This window comes from Hyperolius riggenbachi, chromosome 3 (genome assembly GCF_040937935.1).
Source record: "Hyperolius riggenbachi isolate aHypRig1 chromosome 3, aHypRig1.pri, whole genome shotgun sequence".
NCBI lineage: Eukaryota > Metazoa > Chordata > Amphibia > Anura > Hyperoliidae > Hyperolius > Hyperolius riggenbachi.
This window is the reverse complement of record NC_090648.1, coordinates 460,432,810-460,451,696: the sequence shown is the minus strand read 5'-3', so window position 1 is coordinate 460,451,696 and position 18,887 is coordinate 460,432,810. Positions and strand designations below refer to the sequence as shown.

Genomic DNA, 18,887 nt, shown 5'->3' with positions numbered 1-18,887 from the left:
TATATATATATATATATATATATATATATATATATATATATATATATATATATTTATACCTCACTGAACACAGGACAAATTATCAGATTGACTACATATTAAGTAATTAGTGTGCAAATAAAGGAGAGAAAGTTATCTGCATCCCCTGGATACAACAGGGACTTCTGTACCATCTTTACACCATTTAACCTTGCTGGTCAGCAAAGACAAGCTTATCAATTAGCAGCTAAATGAGGTGAAAAGCTTAAATTTTAACCTTTCCAGTATCTTGAAAAATAGTTAGATGGTGTTGGCTGTTCATTTTATGCTGTGTTTAATGCTTTTAGGCCGTAGATGAAAGTTAAGTATAATCATTGATGAGCTCCAGAAGAATTCCGAATGGCTTTCATTTGGAATTCATCCAGATAAGTAATGCACCTGAGTGGGTGGGTAAGCAGGGGTTAACTTACCCCATGGCACCCCATTAACCCAGGCGCACAAAAGCTCGCTTGGCCTTTGCAAATGCTCATCTGAAAAAAGAAGAAGAATTCTGGTCTTCTGTGAAACAAAAATTTAATTTTTTGGCCACAACGATGTTGCCTTCATTTGTCGTAAAAAAAAAAAAAAAAAAAAAAAAAAAGGAGAAGCCTTCAACCCAAAGAACACCATCCCCACTGTCAAACATGTTGGTGGGAACCTAATGCTTTGGGGTTGTTTTTTCAGCCAATGGACCAGGGAACCTAATCACAGTAAACGGCACCATGAAAAAAGCACAATACATGAAGATTCTCAACCACAACATCAGGCAGTCTGCAGAGAAACTTGGCCTTGGCCACCAGTGGACATTTCAGCATGACAGTGACCTAAAACACACAGCAAAATTGGTGAGGAAATGGTTAGCAGCCAACAACATTAATGTTTTGTAGTGGCCCAGCCAGAGTCCTGACTTGAATCCAATTGAGAATCTGAGGAGGGAGCTAAAGATCAGGGTAATGTTTTATTGTTGTATTAGCCAATACAGCCTTTTCTATTGATTATTGAGAAGGGTATGAATAATTTTGGACTGAACACGTTTTGCTCAAATGTAAATAAAAGCTGACAAATGTTTTTTTTTTCCCCAATAACTCCTCTTGTTATCTTTTGAGAAAGATCTATATAATTTTCCATCAAAAAATTACTTGCTGGTTGAATAAAAGTAACTAAGTCAAAATTTGCCAGTAGTATGTATAATCATGGGTAGCCCTGTATACCCTGCCCCCACCCCTTACTTTTTAGGGGACATATTTTAATTGTCTTTCCCCATCCTTTTCCTTACAGTGATTTGTGTGTTTTTATTTTGTTGTGAACCACAATAAAAGCTATATATTCTGATTGTATACAGTTGATGCATTGTGAGATCTTTTTTCTTCTTTTGCTGAATGCATTAAAGAAGACAGCCGCTGGGTAAGTTAACCCCCGCTCTCCCGCCTGCTCAGGTGCATTAATAATCTGGATGAATTCCGAATTAAACCCATTTGGAATTCATCTGGAGCTCATCCCTGAGTATAATAACGCTTTAAAAGGACACATCACATAATGAGGAGGGGGAAGAGGTAGGCCAAAGTGTGCACTACTCAGTCAAAGGAGAACAGCACAGGGAAGAGCTTTGATCATGGACTAAGCACTTCCATCATGGTAGTACACATTAATCACTTCAGTACAAGCAGTCTCTGTCCCCTTAAAGAGGAACTCCAGCCTAAACAAATATACTGTCATTAAGTTACATTAGTTATGTTAATTAAAATAGATAGGTAATATAATCTCTTACCCACCCTGTTTTAAAAGAACAGGCAATTGTTTGATTTCATGATGGCAGCCATCTTTTTGGTTGAAAGGAGGTGACAGGGAGCCTGACACACAGTTCCAACTGTCCTGTGTCCTGATCACCCCTCCCAGTTGCTAGGCAACGTGAACAACAACATAGAAAATCCCATCATGCTCTGCACAGCATCAGGGGAAAAAAGCCTGGGCTTTTTTTTCTTTGATGGGTGGAGCTTAGCTAAAAATGCAGCTAAAAATGATGCTTTGGTAAGAAAAACAAAGTTCTGATGCTGTGCAACTGTTAAAGAAACACCAAGCCTTTTGAGTTCTGCTGAGTAGATTTTTAGTCCGGAGGTTCACTTTAAGGAGACTACTGGTACAAAAAGCGGGGCCTACCGACATTTACACCACATGGAACACGCTGCTCTCTTGTTGCTGAAGCTCACTTGCTCTGCTGTTGCTATAACAGCAGAACTCTGTGAGATAGTCAGGAGCTGTTTTTATTGGCTCCTGACCCTGTGATCAACGTGAGCCAATGAGATTGGCTCACAGTGATCACAGGGTCAGGAGCCAATGAAATCAGCTCCTGACCAGCTCACGGAGCTCTGCTGTCTTACCGATACCAGGGTGAATGGGCTACAGTGGCAGAAGGGTGGCATGATTTGGCTAATTTAAATCCACATCCTGGCAGGGTTAACATAACATGTCCCAAACAGGGCGTAGATTTCAATTAGACTGGTCCGGAAGCGGTTAAAAAGAGGAATGGAGCCTACTAGATGAGATTATTTTTTCAGGTAAGTATATATTTTCGAATGTAACATTGCGTCTAACCTAGTGCCTGAATTAAACCTACAAAGCACCAGGCAAGTAAATACACCCATGACTACCGGGTTTATATGCTGCCATTTCACTTGATCGTGTATGAGGATGAGCTAATTATAAAACTTTCTTGTACTACAGTATAACCCATTTGTGTTATCATCAGAGAGACAGGCCTAGAAGTATGCTTGATCAAGGATACAAACAGTATTGTATTGATCATTTACCTGGATGTTCACTGAATGGCACTCCATATCAATTCAATGGCAGCAGAAATCTGATCCAACATTGGTCACAATGGTGCCTTTACTAGTTTTGTATCATTGGATGCAGCAAAAAAAAAAAAAATCTATGCAGCTGTCAATCATGCACTACTGGCTAAAACTATAAAGTTTATTGCAATATCCTTCCAATGTAAGACTCTCCGAACCAGAGCCGGGGCAAGGTCCTCCAGCACCCAAGACTGAGACACCAAAGTGCGCCCCTCCACGCTTCCCACCATAGCCATCACACACTGATTACAAAGACTAAAAGGTGCCCCAGGGCCCCAAACACCTTAATCTCTAGTTATCTGGCTTGCAGTCACTGCTATATATCCCCTTTTCTTATTTCTCTCTGCTTCAAACACAATAGGAGAATGATAGCTTGTGCGCCCCCTCCGACACTGCGCCCTGAGGCTGGAGCCTCTCTCACCTCTGTCTCAGCCCGGCCTGCTCTGAATAACTTATCTGCCTGACATGATTATGTATCCTTGTGGTTACAATCACTAAAATAATACCACATTTCTCAAACATAGGAGGCCAAAAGAAGGGATGGTCCGATTTCCACCAATGCCAATTTCTGTTTCTCCGTATTTACGATTTTCAATTTTTTGGATTATCGAGGAGAATTTATTGGTCATTTTTGCATCAGAGAATGCAAAGTATGAAGAAAGAAAAATCAGAAAAACGGTAATCGGAAAAATGGTAAATGAGTCCGGTGATTGGTCTAAAATGACCGCGGTGATCTGATTTTTTAAGGAAAATTCTGCACTCTCTGATTGGTCCAATGCTTTTGAGTTCTGTGATTCAGCTAAAATTACCGATTTGCTGTAAACTGGATTTACGAACATTTCCGATCTCCAATCTCCATTTTCCGATCAAAAATGCATCCACAGAATCCGAATGAGTATCCTTCTCCAACAAGGAATATACAGAAACAGAGACCATATTGCTATGTACTTTTTACTATTACTTTCTGAAAAAGCTGGTTGAAAATGTTTTTTTTTTTCTAACAACAGAGATCGTTTATGGGGAGATATTAGGCTTCCAGCATAATGCTTATATGAAATTATTGTCTGAACTGGCTTTCAGGGCAAGAGGTCCCTGGCTAGCTGTAGGTGATTGCCACAAGAAAAAGCTATGGCTCAGCAGTTCAAGTGAACCTTGACATCCATGAGTATTTATGCCCAAGCTTAGTAAAGAAAGAAAATTCAAGCTAAAGAAAAGAGTTATCTGACAGTGTGGTGCATTTTACTTATTTCACTAGATGCTGTACTACATCTGTGCATTACATTAAGTGGGTTTTATGGGTGCATAATAACAATACATTTAAAGTAACAGTGAACTTGAGTCCCTACCTGGGATATACTGGTGTAAGCATAATAAAACAATACACTGTTAACATTTGTAAAGCGTTTTTTTCTCCCATAGGACTCAAAGTTCATAGATATGTCTCAGACCAATACTAAGTTGCAGGCTGTACTGTGTTACTGAGGGCATAGCCAGGTGTGCGTAAATGCCATACTAAACAGGTGGCTTTTCAGTTTGGTCTTAATTGACTCCAGGGATGGAGATGCCCTGATTAGGTTTGGCAGCGAGTTCCAAAGTGTAGGGGCAGCATGACATAAGGCTCTGTCTCCAAAGGCCTTGAGCAGGGATGGTCGTAGTCAGCCAACTTCGCTACGCTGGAACTACACGTAGTTTTATGCAATTACGCTTCGCCAAACTACGGCTTCGAAATCAAATATTTGCTTCGTATGCATTTCGTAGACTACGCGTTAAAATACGAAATTACATGTAGTGCAAAGCGTAGTGTATGCTGATGCTTATGCCCGTATGCAGAAAATTGTACGCATGAATTCCTCTTTAATTGCTTATACCGGGAATGTGTACATTCCCCTTTCCATTCCCCTTACGCATAGTGGGCATAAGCTACGAGTAGCGGTACTTCGCTACACATCAATTCGTAAGCGTAGTTTTGAAACTTCACCTACAAACTACGATGCGTAGATACGAACTATGATGCGTAAATTCGCACTGGCGTAGTTTCTGCTCATCCCTGGTTTTGAGATGGACTCTGAGGATATCCAAGTTATTTGGGATTTAAGATGTGGGAAGGTATGATGCAGTTGTAACTAATTCTTTAGGTATCCAGGGCCCAGATTGTGCAAGGATTAGAGAGTCAATAAGCCAATCTTAAATTCAACTCTCAATTTTATGGGTAGTCATAAAGCATACATGAGTTACTTCATAAGTACAGTTATCATTTAATGAATACTTATTTTGGAAGAGTAACTAAACTGGCAGGCACACTTTAAAGGTCATCTTCGGTTAAAATAATACATTTAGTCCTGGATAGAGAAGATTGTGGTTTGAATGTTTTCCAGGTTTTTATTTTTCTTTCATCCTGTCCAAGACTCAGGCCCCAGTCACACCTAAAAACGAAAATGCAAACGCGAGCGTTTTGGTGAATATTTTTCCCTCTCTCGGCGCTCCACTGCGTAAGTCAGGAAGTGAACTCTTTGACCCGGAAAATAAATACAATGCATTTATTCTTAAAAATGCAACACAATTGCTGCACTAAGTGATTTTGTGAGCGTTTTGCGATCCCCTGCAAACTCCATCCTAAGGACCTTATGCCAATGGGCGTTAGGTGGTCCTGGGGCTGCCGCCGCATCCACGCCAATTGGCGTGGATCGGTCGTAAAGTGGTTAAATGCCTACCTAGGGATGTGTATAAAAATGTATACCTGACTAAATTGTCCAAAGGATGCAATAAATGGAGGCATAGCATATGCTAAGGTTGAGAAATTGCCTCTTCAGACAAGTAGGTCCAGCAATGACAGTCTGCATGCTACACATACACCTGTACTTATCCCCACTCATGCTGCCAAATGGGTGGAGTTCATCTTTAAGTATATCAAATAAGAGATAAATTCAGAAATTTTTTTAAAATCTTCATCTACTGGCAGTGGCAGCTTAATGAACATGTTTTTATGGAAGGGAGTGGTGGGAGATCAAAATTTAGGCTACATTCAGTGTGGGACATTGCGTTGTAATGCGACGTTAAAGTCACAACGCAGCATTACAACGCAACGCAAAAAAAGGTGGTAACGCACATTAACACAGCGTTAGGTACAGGAAAGCACACAGGCATACGCTAAATGTTACAATGCAACGCTAACGCCGCACTTTGAACGATGCATAGGATTAGCATTGCAGTGCGGTAAACTGCGTTATAACAGTTTATAACCCAGCTTTGCAATGCCACTTAGAATGCAGGCTCAGAGACAATAAAAAAGCAGTATAAACACAAACTTTCTGACCATAAAAGTAAACCCCCCACCACACTATACCAAAATAAACATATGCACAACACAGAGTACAATTAACGCACCAAATAAGACAGAAGCATCATCACACTGCAACTCCAAAGTGTAAACCGGCATTAAGGTAAATTCATTTGCTGGCAAAATTTGTTACAACCATAAATTAATCAAGTATTTTTCTCACTAGTAAAAGTCAAGCAAATTGACAATTTTATGAACAGAAAATAACCGTTTGGGCTTTAGCTTGGTTTCACATCATGAATGCCCGGGGTGAACTGCATTTCAATAGATCATTTACCTCCAGTTGCAACCTCCCCGTAGCGGAGTTTAACCTTCTGCTCCCATCTGAATCCATCCATCCCCATGTGGCCGACAGAGAGACCCAGAGCAGCGGCAAAAACAGCCACAAGCTTCTTGGCTTCATTACAGGCAGTCTGCGGAGAACAAATATAAAATCGTAAGACCTCATCATTTTAAAAAGCGTGCTGCATAGATCACGCACTGTAAGCTCAATCCGTCTGTTGTTTCAGGTTATCTGTAATAACCTGCAGCTATTTATGCATTTTGATACTCTCTTTTCACTCTGAGGCTGCTTAAATTCACACAATGCTTGAACATTGCAGCTAGACCCCGTACAACAAAGCCTAAACTAGATTCACAATATTATTTTTAACTGTGGAAACTTAGCAGAACGGAGGAGTTACTGTATATCACACAACTTAAAGTGACACTGACGCGAAAATAAACGTATGAGATAATGAATTGTATGTGTAGTACGGAAAACTAATAGATCATTAGTAGCAAAGAAAAGAGTCTCATTTTTTATTTTAGTTATATGGCTTTCTTTATAACATTGCATCATTCCGTCATATTTGGAGCTTAGAATCCACACTATGGGCTCTATTCATAAAAGATTACCGCAAGTTTTCCGCTCAAAACAGCGGATTTTCCCGTCCATTTAGCAAAGTGGGCATTCATAAAAGCTGTTCCCGCATGAAAATCTACAATCCCCCAGCAGAGCGAGAAATTTCCGCCTTCAGTGTTTTTCTAGATTTATCTAGAAAAAAGTAACAAAATGGCCATTCATAAAAATTAGAGGAAGCGGTATGTGGACGGGAAATACCGCTTCCTCTGATTTTGCGGATTACATACAAGTGAATGGGACAGACCTCCCAGAGAGAGCAGTGCACGGAGGGACTCTGCCGGCTGAAGTGTTTCCACATGTCTTCCGACAGCTTACCGACAGCTTTCAGCGGGAGATCTCCGCACTTGCATCGCAGCTGGCAAGATTTTTATGAATTACCACCCAGAAGTCTAAAATACCGCTGCGGTATTTTCCCTCCAGGAGTTTTTTCGCCACAACTTTTTTATGAATAGAGCCCTCTGTATTTTGAGCTGTAAAACAGAGCAGAGCTAATGACCCTTTAAACTTTTCTGCATTAAAACCTTACATCGAGCTGTCTCTCACTGTTTATTGGCTGTTTAAGCTATTTAGAATACAGGGCTGGAGTTCCACCAAGTGGGTTGAAGAGCTCAGAGAAGCTCTTGCACAGACAACAACTCAAGTGTTTTACTCTTCCTGTACTGGAAAATAACATGAAACTTTTTTCTATTTGTTATCTGTACTACACATACAATACATTGGCTATCATTTATAAAAGCAGTGCGGTAAAAAAAATCAGTGTGGGAAAATACCGCATTCAGTATTTTAGACTTCTGTGTGCTCATTCATAAAAATGTTTACAGTTGCTATAGCACTGTGGTATTTTCCCGAACTAGGCTGGCTCTAGGCAGGCGGTAGGCTTGGGGAATCACTAGAAGCTGCCGAGTTGATACATTTTCTCCTCCAGAGACAGCGTTACTATAGAAGAGGCAGCCCCAGCATCCCTTTACATGTGCATTTTTTTTTTTAAAACTGCCTATGTTTGCCCTGAATCTGTCTATTAAGGCTCATACACACATCAGACCATAGTCTTTTGAAAATGAAAGATCACAGACCAATGTTACCCCCTTCCATGTAGTATGAGAGCCATACCTACACAGTCTATTCTATGGAGCTGAACTCCACATCAGAAAGAAATCTTTGCAGGATGCTGGACACACAGATGCTGTAGACATGCAACAGATCAGTATCTGCAAAAGATCTGTTCCTGCAAAAGATCCGTTCCTGCAAAATGCATTTATAGTCTATGAGATCTGCAGATCATCATACACACCTTGTTTAACTGACATTCATCTTCAGATCAGATCCACCAGGATGGATTTTCAGATCTGCAGATGATTGTCTGATCTGCAGATGAATGTCTGTTAAACAAGGTGTGTATGATGATCTGCAGATCTCATAGACTATGAATGCATTTTGCAGGAATGGATCTTTTGCAGGAACAGATATTTTGCAGATACTGATCTTTTGTGTCTGTACAGCATCTTTGTGTGCAGCATCTTGCAAAGATTTTTTTCTGATGGGGAGTTCAGCTCCATAGAATAGACTGTGTAGAGTATGGCTCTCATACTACATGAAGGGTGGTAAGATTGGTCTGTGATCTTTCATTTTCAAAAGACTATGGTCTGATGTGTGTATGCACCTTTAGTCTTTCTAAACAATCTATTTAATTGCCACAGCTTAGAAGAACTTCAAATGCAGACATGCAGACTTTGTGATGTGAAATAAATCTGAAAACAGGTACCCAAGGGGATAAAAAAAAAACACAGCCTGCAGTATTCCGGAATGCCTTTTTTTGCTCTGCTCTCGCTGCTGCTGCCTGGGAGGTCTGTCTCATTAGCTTAGCTGTTCTCCGCATGCTTATCAGCTCTGCCAAGGAAGCAGTATTATCCGTGCTGACACCGCTTGCTCTAATCTTTATGAATTGACATGTAATGATGTGTTAACATAATCACAGCACAAGGCGGTAATTTATCGCACTGCTCGATAATTGTAGCTTTTCATACGGAAACAGCTTTTATGAATATACACTTTGCTAAGTGCTTGGTAAATTCAGCTGTTTTCAGCATTTCCGCATGCGGGATTGCTTTATGAATGATAGCCATTATCTCATAAGTATATTTTGCTTCTGGTTTGCTTTAACCTCTTCTGGACCTTGATGTTTGAAATCCTGTTTATGTCCAGTTATTCCTGCCATGGCATAGATTTCAATCTTGACTATGGTGTTTCGCTCCTACAGCTCCCGCCGCTGTTTGCCTTGCTGCACCCGCCCATTCACCTGTCATCCTGACAGCAGAACTTCTGCATATCAGTCAGGAACCAATTTCATTGGCTCCTGACCCCATGATTACTGTGAACCAATCACAGAACTAAAAAGGGCAGGGACGGCTCTGGTCTTAAAGCACCCACGTCCACCCTGGAAGTGGTTAAAGCAAAGCTGTTATCAGATTATACAAATGAGATACTTACCTCAGTAAGGGCTGGTGCACACTGAGCGGGCTTTTTGGCGTTTTTACAGCCGCTTGCGGCTGCGGATACGCTTGGTTAATGTACCTCAATGGGGTGGTTCACACCAGAGCGGGAGGCGTTTTGCTGAAACGCATACTCCCGGGGTGAGGCATTTTTTGGATTGTGGAGGCTTTCTGCCTCCAATGTAAAGTATAGGAAAACCGCAAACCGCTCTGAAAAACGGCAGTTCAGAGCGGTTTTGCCAGGCGTTATTGTTACAGAAGCTGTTCAGTAACAGCTTTACTGTAACAATATATGAAATATGCTACACTGAAATCCGAAGCAGCAATCCGCGAAACGCCTCATAAAAATTTAAAAACGTTGATCTGCTAGCATTTTGCGGATCTGCTAGCGGGTTTTGGTGTGCACCAGGCCTTAGGCCTCTTTTCCACAAACTGTTTCTAGGCAGTTAAATGCCTCTCAAACTCTCACAACCGCTCACTGCTGCCTGGCAACTGCTTGCTGAGCACACAGCTCAACAGTTCGTGGAAAAGAGGCCTAATGGAAAGCCTGTGGATGATTCAAAGGCTTACCATGACCTCCTTGAGCCCTCCAATTCTCTGCGTCTGCTCTCCCATCCATGAATGAGCGCAGCCATACTGTGCATGCAGCAGCATGATCCACTCCTTTGCAGGCGCAGTAAGCATATATGCAGTATGGCTGTACATGGACAGGAGTGTGGCCATGAGAACATGTTCAAGATATTCAGAGGGTTCCAGCGCTGGATCAGTGGGGTGGTGGAGGATATCAGAAGTCTGAACAATCCAGAGGCTTCCCTCTATGGCTATCATTCATAAAGCATTTCACGCATGTGGTAATGCTGAAAACAGCTGACTTTACCAAGCACTTAACAAAATGTCAATTCATAAAAGCTGTTACCGCACGAAAAGCTCAAATTCCCGAACAGTGAGGTAAATTACCGCCTTGTGCGGTGATTATCTCAACACATGTCACTAAATGTCAATTCATAAAGATTAGAGCAGGTGGTATTGGGACGGAGAATACCGCTTGCTTTGAAGTGGTGATAAGGGTGCGGATAAGAGCAAAGTTAAAGGGGAACTGAAGTAAGAGGTATACGGAGGCTGCCATATTTATTTCCTTTTAATCAATACCAGTTGTCTGGCAGCCCTGCTGATCTATTTCTCCGGAGCAGTGTTTTTCAGCGCTGCTAGATTTGGGCGCAGTTGGCGCCTCCATAGACTATAATAGGAATCACTTCTATTGCAGCGCTCAGTGAGTAACGTCGGCGCCGTCAGCAGACGGAGCCGAGGTTGCTTAAAAACACAGTTATTCAGCCTCCAGCAATCGCTGGAAGCCAAATTATTTCATTCCCCCACTATCCATGGCAGCCTGGAGGGGGAATAGTAATTTAAATGGCCCGGACTTGTGCAGAAGCAGGAACAGCTATATATCGGCTGTATCCTGCGCCCAAGTCTACCGGCGCCGATTTCAAATGTACTCTATTTCTCTGCTGTAGTATCTGAATAACACCAGAAACAAGCATGCAGCTAGTCTTGTCAGATCTGACTTTAAAGTCTGAAACACCTGATCTGCTGCATGCTTGTTCAGGGGCTATGGCTAATAGTATTAGAGGCAGAGGATCAGCAGGGCTGCCAGGCAACTGGTATTGCTTAAAAGGAAATAAACATGGCAGCCTCCATATACCTCTCTTTTCAGTTCCCCTTTATTGGAGACAGATCTCCCAGACAGCAGCTGTGAAAGCAGAACAAACAAGGCTTTCCAGAATACCCCAGGCTGTGTTTTTTAACCTTTTGGGTACCTGTTTTCAGATATATTTCACATCAGAAAGCCTGCATATGTAACATTTCTTGAAGTTCTTCTAAGCTGTGGCAATTAAATAGATTGTTTAGAAAGACTAATAGACAGATTCAGCACAAATTAAGGGCAAGGAGAGGCAGTTTTAAAAAAAAATGCACATCTAAAGGGAAGCTGGGGATACCTCTTTTATTAAAACACTGTCTCTGCAGGAGAAAATGTAACAACTCAGGCAGCTTCTCATGTTACCACCACTAGCTTACCTCCAGCCTAGTTCGGGAATACCGAACGTCTATCGCAACTGTAAACATTTTTATGCCTCAGGTAAGTGCATTTTTGTTTTTCATTTACCTTGGACGTATCTGTTCAGCTTAAAGTGATCCCGGGGTAAAAATAAACTGATGAGATAAACAAATGTATTTATCCATCTACTCCTAAAATTACTTTTTTATATATGTCCCTAAATAAAAATACATGAACTATTGACCTTTCTCAATCTCCCCCTGCTCTCAGAAGTTGTATTCAGCCAGGAAATCTTTAAGGGCCTGTTTCCACTACACGCAGATTCTGCATGCAGAAAACTGACTCCAATGAATGCCTATGGGAAATCTGGGTACTTATCCGTTAGCCGGGCGCATCCTCTAGGTGGCGACAAAACTCCACCAGAGTTACATCTTTCCCTACTATCCATGTCGGCCTACTATATTCCCGACAAGGTACCAACAAGACAGAAGCTGTCACTTGCATGCCTAGAAATTAACTCTTTCAGGCATCAAAACAAACAAAAATAAAACAGCCTGGTTATATGGTCTGCACCGTACATACGCATGTTTATCTCATCATATCACGTCGCCTCGGGGACTCTTTAAATCAACAGGAAAATAATTACATTATCACAAATAAAATAACAAGAATCAAGTGAATCACAGTTTCAAACAAGAGATGATTTCTTGCTAGCTAACTCACACATTAATAAATTAAAAACACTCTGCAGTATCTGAGTAGTCAACTTAGACCTGAGAATGGAAACACTTGACAAAATGAATGTGTGATCAATGTTAATACAGCATTTTTATTTATTTTTATTTTTTTTTCAATCTACCATGATCACATTACAACAAGAGTCCTTTCAGTACTTGCCAGACTGTTTAACAAAAGTGTAGTGTGTAAAATGTAAAAACCGAGAATGTATCTGCTGTGCAGATTACGCAGCCTAATGAAATGTGCATATCTTCACAGATGTTGGTTTGCTAATCTCTTGTTTGTTCTGAATTCAGTTTTCATGTTTCCACCAACTATATACAATTCTTTCCCTATTCCTCTAACAAAACAGCCAGCATTTCAGCTCTGCTCCTCTCAGCAAATTCATGTTAAATTATGTTCTTTACATGCGGATCATTTAAAGGGGAACTGAAGTGAGAGTGATATGGAGGCTGCCATATTTATCTCCTTTTAAACAATACTAGTTGTTTGGCTGTGCTGCTGATCTGTTTGGCTGCAGTGGTGTCTGAATCACACTAGAAACAAGCATGCAACTAATCTTGTAAGATCTGACAATAATGTCAGAAACACCTGATCTGCTGCATGCTTGTTCAGGGGCTATGGCTAAAAGTATTAGAGGGAGAGAATCAGCAGGATAGCCAGGCAACTGGTATTGCTTAAAGGGGAACTTCAGCCTAAACTAACTAACAGACTGTCATTAAGTTACATTAGTTATGTTAATTAAAATAGATGGGTAATATAATCTCTAAAGGTTCGTATACACGTCCGATAAAGATCGTTCGTTACGAACGATTCGTGACGTTTACACGATATTCAAATTAGACTGAAAAGATCGTTCGTAATGAACGATTGTGTACACACGTGAACGATATAAGTATAAAGTACTGAACGACGAACGATAAAAAAATGCGTGCGCAAACGGAAGTGACGTTATGACAGGCAATAAGAACATGCGTTATCGGACGATCTTTGTACACACTGCAACGATTGAACGATTATCTTTCGAAAAAATCCGCCGGGTTGGATCGGTCCGATTGAACGATAACGATCGTTATCGTTCACAAAAACGATCGTTCACACTTTTTGAACGCACGATTATCGTTCCGATTGTCGTTATCGTTCGTTTTTGAACGATCGTTATCGTACGTGTGTACTCAGCTTAACCCTCCCTGTTTAAAAGAACAGGCAAATGTTTGTGATTTAATGGGGGCAGCCATATTTTTGGTTGAAAGGAGCGATTCAAGGTCGGTCGGCACACCAATTCAAGTTCCCAAGCACATTTATTGAATGCACAGCATGGCAATTGTTTCAGGGCCACAGAGGGTCCCCTTCATCAGATAAGTGCAGACTTATCATATGTCTGCACTTATCTGATGAAGGGGACCCTCTGTGGCCCCGAAACAATTGTCATGCTGTGCATTCAATAAATGTGCTTGGGAACTTGAATTGGTGTGCCGACCGACCTTGAATCACTTGTACTGAACTGATGTTGCTTCTACATCAAGGTTGAGCACCCAACTATCCACCGCAAGGTGTGCCAATCCTAAATCTGTTATCGATTTGGTTGAAAGGAGGTGACAGGGAGCATGAGGCAGTTCCAACTGTCCAGTGCCCTGATCACCCCTCCCAGCTGCACACGCTAGGCTTAAAATCTTAAATTCCAAATGAAGAAAAAAAAAAATTGTGCCAAAACAGCAGAAGTAGAACAACATCAGAAATCCCATCATGCTTTGCACAGCATCAGGGGAAAAATGCCTGGGCAGTTTTCTTCTGTGCAGATAAAAATGAGACTTGGGTAAGAAAAACAAAGTTCTGATGCTCTGACGCTGTGAAACTGTTAGGGCTTGTTTCCACTGTTGCGACGCGATTTCGGCCGCATTCCGACGCTTGTAAAAACGCATGCGGATGCGTTTCCACATGCGTTTTTACCCGCGATTTCGCGTGCGATTTCGCATGGCAGGGTGCCATGCGAAATTAACCATGACACTGCCAGGGCAAAATAAAATTGGAAAAGGTGCGAAATCGCACGCGAAATCGCGGGTAAAACCGCATGTAAAAACCGCATGCGTTTTTACTATTAAATACATTAGCGGCGATTCGCATGGATTCCCGACGCAGGCGAAATCGTTGGCTCTTTTGTGCGTTTTTTTCACGCTGAAAAAAACGCACATCACCAACGCTACAGTGGAAACAGGCCCACCCACTTGCATACCATGTGCGAATCTGCATGCGTTGGACGCATGCAGATTCGCGATAGTGGAAACAAGCCCTTAAAGAAACGCCAAGCATTTTCAGTGCTGCTGAGTAGATTTTTAGTCTGGAGGTTCACTTTAAAAGTGCATAACTATGGCAGCCTCCACATCTCTCTCACTTCAGTTGCCCTTTAATATCAGATCTATAGTGCTGTTGAAATCTTTTGCAGTGATTTAAAAAATCCACAGTCTTGTCAGGAATTTTCCCTTTAGGCTGTTTTCACACTGCAGATTGGTGGTGGTAGTGCAGTGCAGTCTGGGGCCGCACCACCAAGAACAGGCTTTTGGGACTACCGTGTACTAACTAGGGATGCTCATTCGGATTCCGCGGAAATGCAATTTCCGAAATTCCGATCGGAAATTGCATTTCCGCATCGGAATGCGGAAACCGGTAATGCAAGTGCCGTAGGCGGATTTCCGCCGGAAATCGCGGAAATTCCACCCGACTTTAACATTGATTTTCTCAAAAACTATAAGGTCTTTTTGAAAACTTTTTTTTGCACATTGTTCACAATATTCAGATTAATAAACCCTGTTTCTAGGACTTAAGGGGGCTTTGCTATTAACCGCTAAAGTCGGCGGATTTTTACTGTAATGTAAAATGCAGAAAATCTGGATTTGCCTATTTTCTGCATTCTACATTACAGTAAAAATCCGCCGACTTTAGCGGTTAATAGCAAAGCCCCCGTAAGTCCTAGAAACACCAAATTTTCAGGGTTTATTAAACAGAATCTTCTGAACAAGATGCAAAAAAAATTTCAAAAGACCTTAGAGTTTTTGAGAAAATCGATGTTAAAGTCGGGCGGAATTTCCGCGATTTCCGGCGGAAATTGCGCATTGGAATGCGGAAATTGGTAGCGGAAAGCGGAATCGGTAATTGGTACATGACGGAATGCGGAATTACCGCGGAATCGGAAATTGGCATTCTGACCATCCCTAGTACTAACGCCGGCCAAACAGGAAGTGACGCACACTACCTGTTGGCAAATAGACTACCTGTTGTTGCCATAGACTTACATGACTTCCAGTCCGCTGCACTTTACGCAGGTCACTGCACGGTAACGTAGGTATGCATTCACGTTAGGGTACTATTGGGGCAGCGCAGCGCTTGCAATGGCCTCAATTCACTAAGCTTATCTCCTGTCTTTATTAACTCTTCTAGAGTTGTTACCATGGTGATAAGGCATGTAGTATTCAGGAAATATTTTACCTCAGGCAAACCTAAAGTTAACTCTTCTGTCTTTAAGTTAACTCTTTAATCCTTAAAATAACTCCAGAGTTAAAGACAGGCTGTTCGTTAACTGCGTGTGAAAATAACTACAGAGGAGGTAACTTAACTACAGAGGAGGTAACGTAAGAAATGAAGAGATGAGATAACTCTCTTAGGCCTGGAGCCCACTGAAATCCGCAAACGCAAAACGCAACTGCTAGCGTTTTGCCTGAGCGGTTTGCAAGCGGATTCATGCGAGTTTTCGGTCGCGTTTTGCAACAGTGTATTTTTTTCCTCAGCGGTTGTGTAGCGTTTTCCGTTTTGCGTTTTTATCCTGATTGGTCCTGTGAATTATTTTTAATTTTGTTACAGTGTGCTGAACCGCAAAACGCTAGCAAAACCGCTCAGTTTAGGTTTTGCTGAGCGTTTCTGCTAGCGTTTCAATACTTTACATTGAAGCGCTAAAGCTCCCAAAGTGCTGCAGGTCCTGCGTTTGCGTTTCTGGGAAACGCAAACGCTCCTGTGGAAGTTGCCCCATCCATTAACATTAGCCCAGCGTTTTGGCAAAACGCTAGCGTATCGCAGCGCTGCCAAAATGCTCAAAAAAACGCTCTTGTGGGTTCCAGCCCTTACTGTGTGGAGGTAAGTTTTATCTTGCCTTATTATCTCCAGCATGATCTTAGTGAATTGAGGCCAATGTGTTCTCCCCCATAGACTTTCATTACCCTAGAAGTAGGCTGTGGTAAAAAGCACTGCTCCAGTGTGAAAGGGCCATTAGATACGCTCATAATCTAATACCATAGCCTACCATAGTCACAGACCAATGTCATAGCCTGAGGCCAATTGGGAGAATTGGGTAAAGTGGGATAAAACTCATAACATTCAATAAAAATATGTTTTCCTACTTTTTATTAACTATACAGTTATCATATTTGTTTTTGTGCACAAGTAGTATTGTCTGTTTACAAATTGCAAGTTCCCAGTTTATGTGCTCTGAAAGCTGCCACTGCATTTTCTTGCATAGCTGCTGTATTTATATATAAAAATATATCTAGTGATCACTTCTCTTCTCTCTGCTTCTACAGCAGAGAGAGTTTAATTTCAGCAAAGCTAGGAATGTAGGATACAATGGAATATAAACAAAAGATAATGTTATCACCTCTTTGGATGCAGCCAGAAGCTGCCCACTAAAGCAAGGAGCTTTCCACTGATGTACAAATTGCTGTTTTAACTGTTTGAATGCTGTTCTGCTACAATGTTTTGTGATAGTAGATTTTATGCTGTAAGCAATCTTTTAGAACAAAGAAAAAAATGCTGAGTCTCATACCACTTTAACCTCTTCAGGACCATAGGCTTACACTCCCCTAGTGACCAGGCTATTTATTAAAAATTAGGCCACTGCAGCTTTAAGAGCTCGCTGCACGGCTGTCCCCAGTACAGCGCTGCCATAGATTGCAGCGATGTAAAGTGTAAATAGACGGCGGTTTACCCATCTAACAGTCTCCTAGCAGAAATCGACGATCGGAGACTGATGACGGAGCAGAGCCCCCAGGACTTCACGCCAATTGGCGTTGAGTGGTCCTGGGGCTGCCGTCGCGTTCAAGTCAATTGGCGTGGAGCGGTCGGCAACAAGTTAACTTATCAGTATATTTTTGGGATGTGAGAGGAAACCAGATTACTTTGAGAGGACCCCCACAAACACAGGGAGAACATGCAAACTCCATGCAGATAGTGTCCTGGCCCTGATTTATCCAGGACCACAGTGCTGCAATGCAAGAGTGCTATCCACTATACCACCATATTGAAAATACATCCATTAGCTCCATGAGCCAGACATGAACTCAATACACACTTCAAGTGTTCATCAAGGATACAGCTGTAACCTTGGTATGTTGCCAGAGCGATTGGGACTTGATGCCTCAGGGCTCTTTCACACTTGGACGTTGCGTTTGATGCAACGTTAAGGTTGCATAGCGTGCCCCTAACACAACGGATGTTAGCTTTGAAGTTGGACGTTACATTGAACTGTGTTTTGCATCTCTTGATGCGTACTTTTTGATGCATACGGATCAAACAAAAACGGCACATGCGGCACATTTAAAAAAAAAAACATTACTGAGCACGTGCAAACATTCTAATGCAGCGAAATACGAGTATAACGCACAACATGCTGCATTTTCATTTAACGTGCTGCGTTATACTCCAACGCAACGTGGGCACTGTGAACAGCCCATTGATTTATCATTGCAGTGAGTTGGGCTGCGTTACAGGCTGCTGTAACGTGGGACTTTAACGCCCCACTGTGAAAGCAGCCTCAAGGGACAGTTCATGGCAGATGTTGTACATACATGTCACTAGCCTCCAGGCTAGCCATGGGTCCTGTTGATATGCGAAGGGGGAGGGGCAATGGAGCAACACACAATATAGTAGGCAGGGTGGGGAGGATAACAAAATATATATATCACCAACATCTTCCACAGCCCTGTACAGAGTATATTGTCTTGTCACTTAACTGTCCCTCAGAGAAGCTCACAATCTAATCTCTACCATAGTCTATGTATGTATAATGTATTGTATGTATGTTAGTCCAGGGCCAGTATAGAGGAAAGCCAATTAACTTATCTGTTTGTTTTTGAGATGTGAGAGGAAACTGGAGTGCCAGGAGGAAACCCATGCAGACACAGGGAGAACATACAAACTTTGTGCAGATAGTGCCCTGGCTGGAACTTGAACCGTGGACGCAATTCTGCAAAGCAAAAGTGCTATCCATGACGCCACTGTACTGCCCCTGGCAGTGATGGGTGCGGTTGGGATGCTGTACTCATGCTATATTCTAGCCACAGGCGGCCCCTATCAATTACCTCAGCCGAGAACCATCTAGCATGTGTACAAAACATTACACCTTTCTATCTCTTACTCTCTCCCCCAACCCAAGCCATCAGTTTGCAATATTCTGCTTGAGAACCTGATTGGGGATAATCAGAGATACGCAAATTCTTCTGAGTTGATG

General features: G+C 41.9%; 1 protein-coding gene across 6 annotated transcripts in view; it reads right to left on the bottom strand.

Moving 5' to 3' along the window:
* FSTL4 (follistatin like 4) overlaps positions 1 to 18,887 on the bottom strand; it is a 1,281,504-nt gene that overhangs the window by 1,223,316 nt on the left and 39,301 nt on the right. For 3 of the 6 annotated variants that reach the window (XM_068273009.1, XM_068273015.1, XM_068273016.1), the window contains exons 1-2: positions 9,599 to 10,015; positions 6,485 to 6,620 (exon numbers count right to left, since the gene is read on the bottom strand). In XM_068273009.1, coding sequence (XP_068129110.1) covers positions 6,485 to 6,610 — 126 coding nt within the window. In that variant the 5' untranslated portion in view covers positions 6,611 to 6,620; positions 9,599 to 10,015. Of the gene's footprint in view, positions 1 to 6,484; positions 6,621 to 9,598; positions 10,016 to 10,170; positions 10,208 to 18,887 lie in introns of those variants that run through there. The other 3 variants (XM_068273011.1, XM_068273010.1, XM_068273014.1) reach the window with 2 other exon arrangements.